The 15,150-nt window shown below is 43.9% G+C and overlaps 1 protein-coding gene across 3 annotated transcripts in view; it reads right to left on the reverse strand.

The window, feature by feature from the left end:
• Positions 1 to 15,150, reverse strand: part of RANBP10 (RAN binding protein 10) — a 76,407-nt gene that overhangs the window by 35,108 nt on the left and 26,149 nt on the right. For all 3 annotated transcript variants that reach the window (XM_084960024.1, XM_003355780.6, XM_084960023.1), the window contains exon 3: positions 10,718 to 10,770. Coding sequence is in view for 2 of the 3 variants with exons in the window: in XM_003355780.6 (XP_003355828.4) it covers positions 10,718 to 10,770 (53 nt within the window). In the remaining variant the exon portion in view is untranslated. The remainder of the gene's footprint in view (positions 1 to 10,717; positions 10,771 to 15,150) is intronic.

Below are 15,150 nucleotides of genomic sequence, written 5' to 3' on the forward strand. Positions count from 1 at the left end.
CCTGGAGGGCCCTTCAGGGGCCGCCCTTAACTGCACTTTCAGGGTCTAGCAAAACAGTCAACCATTCATAGGCCCCAGTACAGGAAGATGAGAACTGCCTCCACTGACTCCCTATCCACTTCACCTAGCTACTTTAAGTTCTTTTTTTTTTTTTTTTTTTGTCTTTTTGTTATTTCTTTGGGCCGCTCCCGCGGCATATGGAGGTTCCCAGGCTAGGGGTCGAATCGGAGCTGTAGCCACTGGCCTATGCCAGAGCCACAGCAACGCGGGATCCGAGCCGCGTCTGCAACCTACACCACAGCTCACGGCAATGCCGGATCGTTAACCCACTGAGCAAGGGCAGGGACCAAACCCGCAACCTCATGGTTCCTAGTCGGATTCGTTAACCACTGCGCCACGACGGGAACTCCACTTTAAGTTCTAATCAAGAACAAGACCCAAAAGAAACCAGAGAAACAAGCAGCCACCCACAATAGAGGAGAAAAGGGCAGAGAGGGAAGAATTATTTCCTGTAGTCAAGAAGCAGTTACTTGAGAGGGAAAAAGGTGGAGCTCTCTCTCAGGCCAGGCCATCATCTGTTCTTACTGGTTTCACTCAAACAGATCAGAAACCATAAGAACAGTGGCTTCGGTATGATACTTTAGATCCTCTTTCTTCATAAGCTTCTCTTCCAAGGACTCAGTAAAGGCAGACCTGAAACCCCAAGGCCAGGTACTTCTTGACAACAGCAGCTGGGAAAGCTGGGGCTGGACTTCCTAAGTTACCTCTTCTTGGACTAACTCAGACTAGAGCTGCTCAACTCATGTCTCCCACTTGCTCCAAATGACATTGAGACTTGGTATCTAAAATGGCCACCACAGGGCCATTTTATTAATAAAAGCTTTCTTCAAACCAATTATCAGTAAAATGCTGGAAGCGCAATACCAGTAGCTTGCAACCACTACTCTGAAAACCCCAAGTCCAGCTGAATTACCTCCCACAGGCCTCAATATTGCCCTTTCTTCCCCATCTCTCTAGTCCAAGATACTAATGCTATAATTTTCTGGGCCAGTGAGAGTCTCCTAACTGGCTTCCTTGCACCTGCCCCTGGCCCTCAGACCTGGGCAGATCATACCCCCACTTAAACTTGTCAATGGCTCCTGGTAACATTATTGAGATAACTCATTATCTCGCCAACCCAGTCCTAGCCATCAGTCCCAAAGCTGCTCAAACTCTCCAACCCAAAGTCCTTGGTTAGGCTCAAGTCCCCGGGTGACATCATTTTCAAAATTCTTTTTACCTTCTAGCAACAAATCTATAAAATCTACAGATACACAAATGAACGCGAAAAAAGCAGATGTATACAAAACTCTATGATAGATCACAAATTATGTACCTACGTATTTCATAAAACTTGATGCGCTGGAGTATAAATCAACACAAAATTTTTAAAAAGGGAGACTACATCATATTCATGACCATGATGGAATAAAGTCAGGCTCAGCCAATTAAACATATAATTAAATAGTACCTAATCATTTGAAAATTAGAAGGTATTCTATTCTCTTAAATAAAACCTGGGTCAGGAAGAAAATGAAGGATAAAGAATGAAATAAATACTTTAAAACAAAAAACTAAAACTAAAATTTATCAGAAGTAGATAAAGTAGTACTTGAAAAGAAGGACAAAGAAAATAAAAGTAGAAGCAAAAATCCTCAATAAAATACTATCAAACTGAATTCAGTAACATACACTAAGAGGAAGTTCCCTTGTGGCACAACAGATTAAGGATAGAACATTGCTACATCTGTGGCGTAGGTCACAGCTGCAGTTCAAGTTCAACCCCTGATGCAGGGATTTTCACATGCTGTAGGTGTGGCCAAAAAAAAAAGAGTATAATACAAAATCAATGTACAAAAGTCAAATACTTTTTTGGGAGTGGGGGAGTCTTTCTAGGGCCGCACCAGTGGCATATGGAGGTTCCCAGGCTTGGGGGTCAAATTGGAGCTGCAGCTGCCAGCCTATGCCACAGCCAAGCAATGCCAGATCTGAGCTGCATCTGCGACCTATACCACTGCTCACCTCAAAACGCTGGATCCTTAACCCATTGAGTGAGGCCAGGGATTGAACCCACATCTTCGTGAATACTAGTTGGGTTCTTAAACTGCTAAGCTGTAACAGGAACTCCTCAAATACCTTTTATTTACTTATTTATTAATTTTTGCTTTTTAGGGCTGCACCTGCGGCATATGGAGGTTCCCAGGCTGGGTGTCCAATCAGAGCTACAGCCAGCCTATGCCACAGCCACAGCCAACGCAGGATCCAAGCCATGTCTGTGACCTACACCACAGTTCACAGCAACGCCAGATCCTTAACCCACTGAGCAAGGCCAGGGATTGAACCTGCAACCTCACAGTTCCTAGTCAGATTCGTTTTCACTGTACCACAATGGGAACTCCCTCAATTCCATTTTATACACTTGCAATAAACAACATAAAAATGAAATTAAGAAAACAATTACATTCACAGTAGCATCAAAAAGAATAAAATACTTAGGAATAAATTTGACCAAAAAAATGCAAAACTTACACTCCGAAAATTACAAAATACTGTTGGAAGAAATTAAAGATCTAGGGAGTTCCCATTGTGGCTCAGTGGTAACTAATCTGACTAGTATCTATGAGGATGCAGGTTTGATCCCTGGCCTTGCTCAGTGGGTTAAGGATCTGGCATTGCCATGAGCTGCAGTGTACGCCGCAGATGTGGCTGGGATCTGGCATTGCTGTGGCTGTGGTGTAGGCCAGCAGTTACAGCTCCAATTCGACCCCTAGCCTGGGAACTTCCATATGCCTCAGGTGCAGCCCTAAAAAGACAGAAGGAAAAAAAAGAAAGAAAGAAAAATATGAAAGATCTAAACAAATGGAAAAACACGTCATGTTCATGGATCAAAAGATATAACATTGTTAAGATGGCAAACTGATATATAGATTCAGTGCAATCTTATCAAAATCTTAGCTGACTTGTTTAGGAATTGACAGGCTGATCCTAAAATTCATATGGAATTGCAAGAGACTCAGAACAGCCAGATTCTGAAAAGGAGAGAAAAAGCTGAAGGACTCACATTTCCCAGTCTCAAAATTTGGGAAAATCTGTTGTTTCAAGACAATAGTAATCAAGACAGCGCACGAGTTCCCACTGTGGTGCAATGGAATTGGTGGTATCTCTGCAGCACCAGGACACAGGTTCAATCCCTGGTCCGGCACAGTGGGTTAGAAGGACCCAGCATTGCCAGAGCTGTGGCATAAGTCATAACTGTGGCTTGGATCTGATCCCTGGCCCAGGAACTCCATATGCTATGGGACAGCCAAAAAAAAAAAGACAGTATGGTACAAGTGCAAGGAAAAACATATAGATCGATGGAATAGAACTGAGAATTTGGAAATAAATCCATACACCTCTGGCTCAACTAATTTTCAACAAAGGCACCAAGATGATTCAACGGGGAAAAAATAGTCTTTTCAACAAGTGATGCAATTGGCACAACACTGTAAATCAACTATACTTTAATTAAAAAAAAAAAAAAAGAGGAGTTCCCATTGTGGCTCAGTGGAAATAAACCCAACAAGTAGCCATGAAGATGCAGGTTCGATCCTTGGCCCCACTCAGTGGGTTAAGGATCCAGTGTTGCCATGAGGTATGGTGCATGTTGCAGATGCGACTTGGATCCGGAGCTGCTGTGGCTGTGGCGTACACCAGCAGCTATAGGTCCAATTAGACCCTTAGCCTAGGAACTTCCATATGCCACACCTACAGCCCTTAAAAAGAGGCTTGACATCTTAGTCATCAGGGAAATGAAATGAAAAATCACAAATGAGCTATCACTTCACACCCACTAGGATGGCTACAATCAAAAAGTCAGATGAGGAGTTCCTGTTGTGGCTCAGTGGTTAACGAATCTGACTAGTAACCATGAGGTTGCGAGTTCAACCCCTGGTGCTGCAGGTTCAATCCCTGGCCTTGCTCAGTGGGTTAAGGATCCGGCGTTGCCATGAGCTGTGGTGTAGGTTGCAGACATGGCTCGGATCCCGAGTTGCTGTGGCTCTAGTGTAGGCCGGCGGCTATAGCTCCAATTCCACCCCTGGCCTGGGAACTCCATATGCTGTGAGGGAGCAGCCCAAGAAATGGCAAAAAGACAAAAAAAAAAAAAAAAAAAAGAAAAGAAAGTCAGATGATAAGTGTTGACAAAGATATGGAGAAATCATAACCCTCTTACACTGCTAGTGGGAATGAAAAATGTGGCAGCCACTACAGAAAACAATCTGGCAGTTCCTCAAACGATTAAGCAGTGCTACCATATGACCCAGCATTTCTACTCTTAGAGGTACACTCAGGAGAAATAAAAACACATGTCTACACAAAAACCTGTACAAAATGTTTGTAATAGCACTCAATCAAAGGATGGAAACAATCCCAATAACCATCTATTGTGTGTGGATAAGCAAAGTGTGATATAACCATGCAACAGAATATTATTCTGCCAAAAGAATGATGCTCTAATACACACTACAACTTAGACTAACCTCAAAAACATTATGATAATTGAAAGAAGCCAGTTATAAAAGGCCACGTAGTATATGAGTCTACTGATATGAAATCTCCAGCATAGGAAAATCCATGGAGACAGAAAGCAGGGTGGTTTCTGTTTCCAGGGGCTAGAGGGAAGGAAAGTCAGGGGATGCCTGATTATGGGTATGGAGTTTCTCTTTAGGATAATGAAAATAATCTAGAATTAGACAGTAGTGATGGGAGTTCCCGTCGTGGCAATCCAACTAGGAATCCAACTAGGAACCATGAGGTCGCGGGTTCGATCCCTGGCCTCACTCAGTGGGTTAAGGATCCGGCATTGCCGTAAGCTGTGGTGTAGGTCACAGACTCAGCTCAGATCTGGCGTTGCTGTGGTTGTGGCGTAGGCTGGCAGCAACAGCTCCGATTTGACCCCTAGGCTGGGAACCTCCATATGCTGTGGGTGAGGTCCTAAAAAGAAAAAGAAAAAAAAAAAAAAAAAAAAACAGTAGTGACGGTAGCATAACTTTGTAACTGTATTAAAACCAGTAAATTGTATACTTTAAAGAGGTGAATTTTATGGTATTTTAAGAATAAGTAAGAAAACAGATCATGGAGTTTCCTTGTGGTACAGTGGGTTAAGGATCCAGCATTGTCACTGCATTGGCTAGAGGCACTGCCATGGCGCATGTCCAATCCCTGGCCCAGGAATTTCCATGTGCCACATGTGTAGCCAAAAAAAAGGGTAAGAAAACAGATTGATAACACTAATTGTCCTTTCTTTAAATAACTAGCAAAATGGACTCAATCTAAAAGATCAATCATGAAGATGATTTTTTAGGTTTTGATAATATTAATTATAGTCATTTCCCTATAAATTAATAGAACCAGATGTCCAAAGCAGAGTATACTGAAACTGATGCCACAGAAACAAGCTGCTACTAGAACAAGCTAATAAGAGAGGAAGGCGGAAGGAGTGAGACCAGCGCTGTGCCTCAGCCCCTTTTCCTTCCTTGGTTTCTCTCCAAGTAACTTGGTTCCAGGGGCTTCTCTGGCCTACCCTGCCCACCTGCCACCTGGGACCAGCTGCACTGCTGGCCTCTTCCACGGCAGACCCTTTCTGAAGCCCTCAATGCACAGGCTGGGATGTTCTGCAGAAAGTCAAGTTTGAAGAGGTGGGAAGAGGGAAACACGGACATGAAGAAGAGGATCCACCTGGAGCTGAGGTATTTTAAAATAGAAAGAGAGAAGTAGAGGATACCAAAAAATATCCTCCCCAAAAGACCAACAGGCCCTGATGGAGCACCAGCCAACTGGCACTGATAAGTTTTCCAAACTTTCAAATAGAAAATAATCTATATACACAGCAATGAAAATAAGGAACCCCTCCCAAAGACCCAGTAGGATTCTTCTCAAGTCAGATATATTGAGTTATCTCAATGTACACTCACAAGGCATTTATAAATTTAACTGTCCACTTCTAATGAAATGCTTCCAGTTAAATATTTTAGGACAAGGAAAGGGAGTTTTTATTAAAGCATAATCTACCACCTCCTAAGGTGCCCTGACACACCTGAACTCTTACAGTTCTTACCTCCCAGCAGCCCCAGCTCAGCCTTGACCCCTCTTGGAAGGCCTCCTCTATACTAGTTCACTCCTGAACTAGCAAACCTGATCACATCTTGGGCCTACTCAAAACACTCCTGCAGCCCTCATTGCTTACATATAGAAGTCCAGGCTCCTTGCCATGGTATCCAAGACTTTTCCTTCAACTTGCACATCCTGACTATTCCCAGGAAGTCATCTCATCAGAGCAGACAACCTATGGATCCATTTGCAGGGCCTACAGAAATATCGCCCAGAACCATCTGGCAAACTCTTAGTCGCCCCTACATGCCCGGCTGAGACACCACTGTGAAGTTGCAGTAACCACGCCAACCACTATCCTCCACTAAACCCATGTGTAACAAGGAAATAAATCAACCCTCAAACATCTCATCTGGAGTTAACATCAAAGTCTCAAATTCTAGACACTTAGTGACTAAGGCTACTACCATCACACCCCTCCCACCAACCATACAGCCAAACAGTCCAAACAATCTTCATCTCTAACAATGGCCTCTCAGAAACCAGAAGTAACTGGCAGAAAGACTTTAGCTGCTACCATTCTCCATCTTGCACCTCACCACCAAAGTACAGGCAAGCAGTTTCAGGTATAACCGTTTATGAATGATGATACTTTCAGTTTGGGAGAATGTTATAACACAGAAAAAAAAAGTGATCTTCAGAAACTGGAAAGCACCAAAGGGGATTCTGATCTTCCAAACCCAGTTCTGAGATGAAGAGTGGAAGGCTCACCATCATTACTGAGACACTGTCTCCCCTCTACCCCTGCATCAGTCCTGTGCCAGGTCCGCCCAGGCATTGAGCCAGCCCCATATCCGGAAAAACCAGAGGCATCCGTCATTTCTAGGGAGAATCCCTATCTAGATGTAACCTGATTCCTACTTTCCACCTTAAGGAATAATCAGAGAGATGATCAGATATGGCAGGAAGAAAAACCCTCAGGAGCTGGCATGCAGAGTGAAAATAAAGACTGGCGCAATACCCATAGAATACCCAGGCCCCTTTCTCTTGTCAAAAAGAGATGTACCAGTTAGATGCCAGCTCTCCTGGTTTGTCAGTGTGGAGACTAACATGTTATCCACTGTCCCCAGGCCCTTTCTCCTTATGGGGCTACCACTATGCCCAGGCAGGGTTTGACTTTGCAAAATTACATTAACAATGTTAGAGCACGTGATCTGCAGCTGACCTCTAAGCAGCCCAGAAGGGTCCAAAGCCCCATCTTATGAACAAAGTGAACAGACTAAGCCAGCTCCACATGGCCCCATCTTTTTTTTTTTTTTTTTTTTTTTTGCTTTTTAGGGCCACACCTGCAGCATATGGAAGTTCCCAGGCTAGGGGTCGAACTGGAGCTATAGCTGCCAGCCTACACCACAACCGCAGCAACTCCAGATCAGAACGGTGTCTGTGACTGACACCACAGCTCACGGCAACGCGAGATCTCCAACCCACTGAGCAAGGCCAGGGATCAAAACCACATCCTCATGGATACTAGTTGGATTCGTTTCCACTGCGCCACAAGAGAATTCCCCATCTTTTATTTTTAGGGCCGCACCTGCAGCATATGGAGATTTGGGGGTTGGGGGGTCGAACTAGAGCTGTAGCCACCAGCCTATGCCACAGCCACAGCAATGTCAGATCCAAGCCACATCTGCATCCTATGATCAAGGCAACACTCGATGCTTAAACAACTAAGCAGGGCCAGGGATTGAACCCACATCCCCATGGATACTAGTCCGGTTTGTTACCACTGAGCCACAATGGGAACTCCAGGAAATTATTTTTCTAAGCCCCTTGTTCACAAAGAGGCAGAGGAAGGGACACTGTAGACATATCTATTCAGCTGAGGCCAAGGGCTTGTATAACAGAGATCACAGCTGCATGTTACACAAAGAGGCCAAACATGCCACACACATTCTGATTAATAACTAAAGGCCAGTTTCTGCTCAGATCAAAGCCAACATTTTTTAAAAAGTCAGATTCCTGACAATTAGTTGAATCCTGAGCAAGTCTAAATTTCAATACTTGAAATTAGTCAATTAGAAAAAAAAAATCAGATTGCTATTGAACAGACTGGAAAAGACATAAGGTTTAAGTGCTGCTCCCTCTGTGGAAAAAGCCAGCTGCCTCCTCTGTGTCAGAGGCATAAAAAAGTAGAGAGGGCCCAGGCAAAAACACAAGGACTTTGCCTGCCTCTGTCACAGTGACAGGGCAGTTTGCACCATGTCATTTATGCCGCTCTAGGAACAAATGGACTTAGGATCATTTTCTGGAACGCACCAGCTTCTGGTGGAGGCTTCTGTCCCCATAACCGTGGCAAGTACAGGCGTATGCATGAGCTGCTAGGCAGAAGACAGCTGAAAAGATGTCTGAGTGGTAGAGGAGGCCCATCTGCAAGGCCCAGGACATTCCACAAATCTGAGGTTACTGACTGTAAACCTAAGTCTCGTACACTTCTTCCTGTTTATTAAGAAATTGCCGGAGTTCCCGTCGTGGCGCAGTGGTTAACGAATCCGACTAGGAACCATGAGGTTGCGGGTTCGGTCCCTGGCCTTGCTCAGTGGGTTAACGATCCGGCGTTGCCGTGAGCTGTGGTGTAGGTCGCAGACGCGGCTCGGATCCCGCGTTGCTGTGGCTCTGGCATAGGCCGGTGGCTACAGCTCGGATTGGACCCCTAGCCTGGGAACCTCCATATGCCGCGGGAGCGGCCCAAGAAATAGCAAAAAAGACAAAAAAAAAAAAAAAAAAAAAAAAAAAAGAAATTGCCCCCAGGGAGTTCCCTGGTGGTCTAGGTGGCTAGGACTCAGCACTTTCACTGCTGTAGTCCAGGGTCAATCTCATGGTTGCTAATCGGATTCATTTCCACTGCGCCACAATAGGAACTCCCCAGATTCAATTTCTGGTCTGAGAACTGAGATCCCATCAAGCCATTGCACGCCATGCCCCCACCCACCCCAAAAAAAAGAAAGAAAAAGAAATTATCCCAAATGTGTTCCACATGGGAGGTCACTTAAAGACCACGGTCATTAACATACAGATGGCCAGTAGACACAGGAAAAGATGCTCAACATTACTAATTATTAAAAACTGCAAATCAAAACAATGAGGTCGGAGTTCCCTGATATCTCAGCAGGTTAAAGACCTGGCATTGTCACTGCTGTGGACACAGGTTCAGTCCCTGGCCTTGGAACTTCTGCATGTCATGAGTGTGGCCAAAATAAAAATAAATAAATAAATAAATAAAAAAATAAAAACCACAATGAGGTATGACCTCACAGTGGTCAGACTGGCCATCATTAAAAAGTCTACAAATAAATCCTGGGAAAGGTGTGGAGAAAAAGGAACACACCTACAGTGCTGGGAGCAGTGTAAGTAAGTTAATGCAACCACTATGGAAAACAGTGTGGAGGTTCCTCAGAAAACTAAAAATAGAATACCATATGATCTAGAAATCCCACTCCTGGGCATACACCCAGACAAAACAATTATTCAACGGGATACACAACCCCCAATGTTCACTGCAGCACTATCCACAACAGCCAAGACTTGGAAACAACCTAAAGGTTCACTGACAGATGAATAGATTAAGAAGATGCAGGGTGTGTGTGTGTGTGTAAATACATAATGGAATGCTACTCAGCTATAAAAAGAACAAAATAATGCCATTTGCAGCAACATGGATGCAACTAAAGATTATCATACTAAGTGAAGTCAGAAAGGGACAAATACCACACAGTATCATTCATACGTGGAATATAAAATATGGCACAAATGAACCTATCTACAAAACAGACACGGACTCACAGACACAGAGAACAGACTTGTGATTGCCAAGAGGGAAAGGGGAGGGAAAGGGATAGACTGGGAGTTTGGGGGTAGGAGATGTAAACTACTACATTTAGAATGGATAGACTAATTAAACTCAATCTCCTGGGATGAACCATAATGGAAAGTAGTATTTAAAAAAAAAAAAAAGGAGTTCTCTTGCGGTGCAGTAGGTTAAGGATTCAGAGTTCTCACTGAAGTCGCTTGGGTCACTGTTGTGGCAAAGGTTCTATCCCTGGCCCGGGAACAAAAAAAAAAAAAAAAAAAAAAAAAAGAATGTACATGTGCGTGCGTGTGTGTGTGGTGTGTGTGTATGGCTAAGTCACTTTGTTGCAGAGCAGAAATTAGCACAACACTGTAAATCAACTATACTCAAAAAAGACTGTGGTCATTAACATGGTAAATGTCTCAGACTGGTCAAGCAAAGGCCAATGGGAGTGAGGGCTACTGGGGTGTATCCCCACTGGGGGCAAGCTCAGGTTGCTTGGTTTTAAATGTAAACAGTTCAAATTCCATGAAGGACAATCATTTGCCCATTAATTTTTGGAATGGAAGCCCATACCATTCCAGCCCAATGGCCACCTTTCAGGATCCTCCACCCAATGGCTTGGCTTGGCGTAGGCAGCCAACAAACAAAGTCCTCTCCAGTCTGTTGGCTGCCACCATGACTCTCAACAAAGAATGGATCAAGAGAGCAGAACAAATGTCCTCTTAACCAGTGACTCACCAGGAAGTCTGTTCATGCTGACTCCTTGAGCTGAGAGTCCTATTCCCATGTACCTTTGAAAAAGCACATACACAAAAATTCTGGTTAGCAAATGATTACGCATCTCCCTTCTCAAATATTTCTTGGTAAAAAGCAGGAAAAAAGGAAAAGCAATGGATGTAGAGACTCTTTTAACACAGCAGTGGTTCTTGGAAAACATTTACATTTGATTTTCTAATGGAAATCATCTCAATGCCTTAAGCAGCTAAAGAAACAGGAGGTAGTATCTGTAATCAAGAGCTTCAGGGAGTTCACTTTGTGGCTCAGTGATTGACAAACCCAACTAGGATCCATGAAGATGAGGGTTCAATCCCTAGCCTCGCTCAGTGGGTTAAGGATCCAGCATTGCTGTGAGCTGTAGTATAGGTCGCAGACATGGCTCAGATCCCAAGTTGCTGTGGCTGTGGCTGGCAGCTGTAGCTCCAATTCGATGCCTAGCATGGGAACTTCCATAAGCTGCAGGTACAGCCCTAAAAAGAACAAAAAAAAAGAACCACTGGAGGAAGGTTTCCTCTGAAACCTTCCGTTTCGGAGGAAAATTTCTTGGAATCACTGCTTCCAGTCCCTTGGTTTCTGGCTCCAGCTAAGATGGCAGAAACTATTTGCCAAAAGTGCCTAAAGTAGTTCAATCCAAGGTAGCGCTTAGCAGAATAATGCAAGATCAAGGCCACAGGGACAAGCCATTCTTCAGCAAGGGCCAAGACATGCTGGACCCAAAGTACAGGCAGCTGGGAGACAGAATTAAGATGGTGGAGTAGAAGGACTGAAGCTCACCTTCTCTCATAAAAGCAACAAAATTATAACCAACTTTTGAACAACCTTCAACAAAATAGACTGCAAACTATCAAAAACGATATTCTACTCCAGAAGACAGAAAGGAGGCCACATCGAGATGGTAGGAGGAGCAATTAATGCAACATAAGCAATCCCATATCCACTGGGTGGGAAGCCCAGAGACTGGAAAGAAACTGTATCACAGAGGCTCACCCATGGGAGTGAGGGTTCTGAGACCCACGTCAGGTTCCCATGTCTGGGGATATGGCATTGGGAGGAGGAGTCCCCAGAGCATTTGGCATTGAGAGCCAGCAGGGCTTGTGCGCAGGAGCTCCATGGAGCTGGGGGAAACAGAGATTCCACTCTTTTTTTTCCCTGCCTTATACAGCCACATCTGTGGAACATGAAAGTTTCTGAGCTAGGGGTTGAACCAGAGCTACACCTGCCAGTCTACGCCACAGCCACAGTAACTCAGGATCTGAGCCACATCTGCAATCTACATCACAGCTCACGGGATCGCCAACCCACTAAGAAAAGCCAGGGATCGAACCGGCATCTTCACTGATAGTAGTCGGATTCATTTCCACTGTACCACAATGGGAAATCCCGGAGACTCCACTCTTGAAAGGCGCACATAGGCTTTCATGTGCACTGGGTCCCAGGGCAAAGCAGAGATTCCATAGGAATCTGGGTCAGATCTGCCTGCAGTTCTTGGAGGATCTTCCTGGGAAAACAGGGGTTACTGCAGTTTGTTGTGGGGTAAGGACATGGAGGCAAAGATCTCAGGAATAATTGTCAACATGAACTCCTCTAGAGACAGCCACTTTTGAAAAATCTGGCCCCATCCATCAGGGCTGAGAAGCCCCAGGCCAAACAACAGCTCCACCCATCAGCAAACAGGCTGCCTAAAAACCCCCTAGGTACACAGCCTCCTCTAATCACACCCAGAGACAAAGCCCCACCCACCAGAGGGATAAGAATTTGCTTCACCTACCAGTGCACAGGCACCAGTCCCTCCCATCAGGAAGCCTGCATCAAGCCCCCATACCAACTTCAGACATCAGAAGCAAGAGAGGCTATAATCCTATTGTCTGCAAAAAAGAGACACACCAAAAATCTATACAAAATAAAAAGAGATTTATGGCTCAAATAAGGGAACAGGAAAAAAACCCAGAAAAATAGCTAAGTGAGCTGGAGATTACCAGCATCCATGAAAAGGACTTTAGACTAATGACAGTAAAGATGATTCAGATCTTGGGAATATGCCATGAGCTGTGGTGTAGGTTGCAAGTGTGGCTCAGATCTGGCATTGCTGTGGCTGTGGCTTAGACCAGCAACTACAATTCCAATTGGACCCTTAGCCTGGGAACTTCCAGATGCACAGGTGTGGCCCTAAAAAAGAAAAAAGACAAGAAAAAAAAAAGATCTTGAAAATAAACTGGGGGCAAGGATTAATAAATTACAAGAAACGATGAGCAAAGAAATTCAAGATTTAAGGATTAAGCAAGCAGAGATGCAAAATACAGTAACATGAAAAACTCACTAGAAGAAACCAACAACATCATACAGGAGGCAGAAAAATGGATAAGGTGAAAGACAGACTACTGGAAATCACTGACACAGAACAGAAAAGAGAAAAAAGACTGAAAAGAAATGAAGACAGTTTAAGAGAATTCTGGAACAACATTAAACACACCAACATCTGTATTACAGGGGTGCCAGAAGGAAAAGAGAGAAAGGGCCAGAAGAGATAATAGCTGAAAACTTCCCTAACATGGAAAAGGAATCACTCACTCAAATCCAGGAAGCACAAGTACCATATAAAGTAAACCCAAGGAGGAACAAACACCCCAAGATATGTGTTAATCATCTGACCAAAATTAAAGACAAAGAGAAAATACTGAAAGCATAAAAGGGGAACCCTGCTAAGGTTACTGGCTGATTTTTCAGCAGAAACTCTGCAGGCCAGAAGGGAGTGGCATGATATACGTAAAGTGATGAAAGGAAAAAAACTCCAACCAAGATTACTCTACCCAGCAAGACTCTCACTTAGATTTGAAGGAGAAAGCAAAAAGCTTTCGAGAAAAGCAAGGGGGAGTTCCCATTATGGCTCAGCAGTAATGAACCTCACTAGTATCCGCAAGGATTTGGGTTCAATTCCTGGCCTCACTCAATGGGTTAAGGATTTGGCACTGCTGTGAGCTGTGATGCAGGTTGCAGACGTGGTTGCAACTAAGAGCCCAACAACTTAAAACAATGTTATATCTATACATACACACACTCCTATATCAAAACTTCATGGTAACTGCAAGCCAAAAATCTACAATAGATACATACACAAAAAAGAAAAAGCAATCCAAACACAACACTGAAGATAGTCATCAAACCACAAGTGAAGAGAACAAGAGAAGGGAAGAAAAAAGACCAACAAGGGAGTTCCTGTTGTGGAGCAGTGGAAAATGAAGACACAAAGATCTGTGTTCAGAAAAAGCAGGATAGGAGTTCCCATCGTGTTGCGGTGCAAACGAATCTGACTAGGAACCATGAGGCTATGGCTTTGATCCCTGGCCTCACTCAGTGGATCAGGGATCCCATGTTGCCGTGACCTGTGGTGTATGTTGCAGATGTGGTTAGGATCCCCTGTTGCTGTGGCTGTGGTATAGGCTGGCAGCTGTAGCTCCAATTCAATCCCTAGCCTGGGAACCTCCATATGCCATAGGTGCAGCCCTAAAAATCAAACAAACAAACAAACAAAAAAAGACCAACAAAAACAAATCCAAAAAAGTTAACAAAATGGGAATATGAGCATACATATCAATAACTACCTTAAATATAAGTGGACTAAATGCCCCAACCAAAAGACAGAGACTGGCTGAATGGATACAAAAACAAGACCCATATATATGCTGTCTTCAAGAGACCCACTTCAGTTCTAGGGACACATACAAATTGAAAGTGAGAGGATGGAAGAAAATATTCCATGCAAACAGAAATCAAACAAAAGCTGGAGTAGTAATACTCATATCAGACAAAACAGACCTTAAAATAAAGAACAGTATAAGAGACAAAGGATATTACATAACGATCAAAGAGGCAATCCAAGAAGATATAACAATTATAAACATATATACGCCCAACATAGGATCACCTCAACATACAAGGCAACTGCTAACAACCTTAAAAGGAGAATTGGTTTGTTTTTTTGTGGGGTTTTTTTTTTTTTGCTTTTTAGGGCCACACCCATGGCATATGGAGGTTCCCAGGCTAGGGGTCCAATCGGAGGTACAACTGCCAGCCTACGCCACAGCCACAGCAACACCAGATCCAAGCCATGCCTGTGACCTACACCACAGCCCATGGCAACGCCAGATCCTTAACCCACTGAGCAAGGCCAGGGACAGAACACACATCTTCATGGTTCCTAATCGGATTCATTTCCGCTGTGCCACGAATGGAACTCTTCAAAAGGAGAAATTGACAATAACACAATAATAGTAGAGAACACCCATTTATAGCAATGGACAAATCATCCAGAAAGTTAACAAGGAAACACAGGCCTTAAATGATTCATTAGACCAGATGGACTTAATAGATATTTTTAGAACATTCTATCCAAAAGC

The sequence above is a fragment of the Sus scrofa genome, chromosome 6, assembly GCF_054392235.1.
Source record: "Sus scrofa isolate SSC_HxYL_T2T_F1_AM1 chromosome 6, Sscrofa_HxYL_maternal_Yorkshire_Landrace_v2.0, whole genome shotgun sequence".
In the NCBI taxonomy this organism is placed as follows: Eukaryota; Metazoa; Chordata; class Mammalia; order Artiodactyla; family Suidae; genus Sus; species Sus scrofa.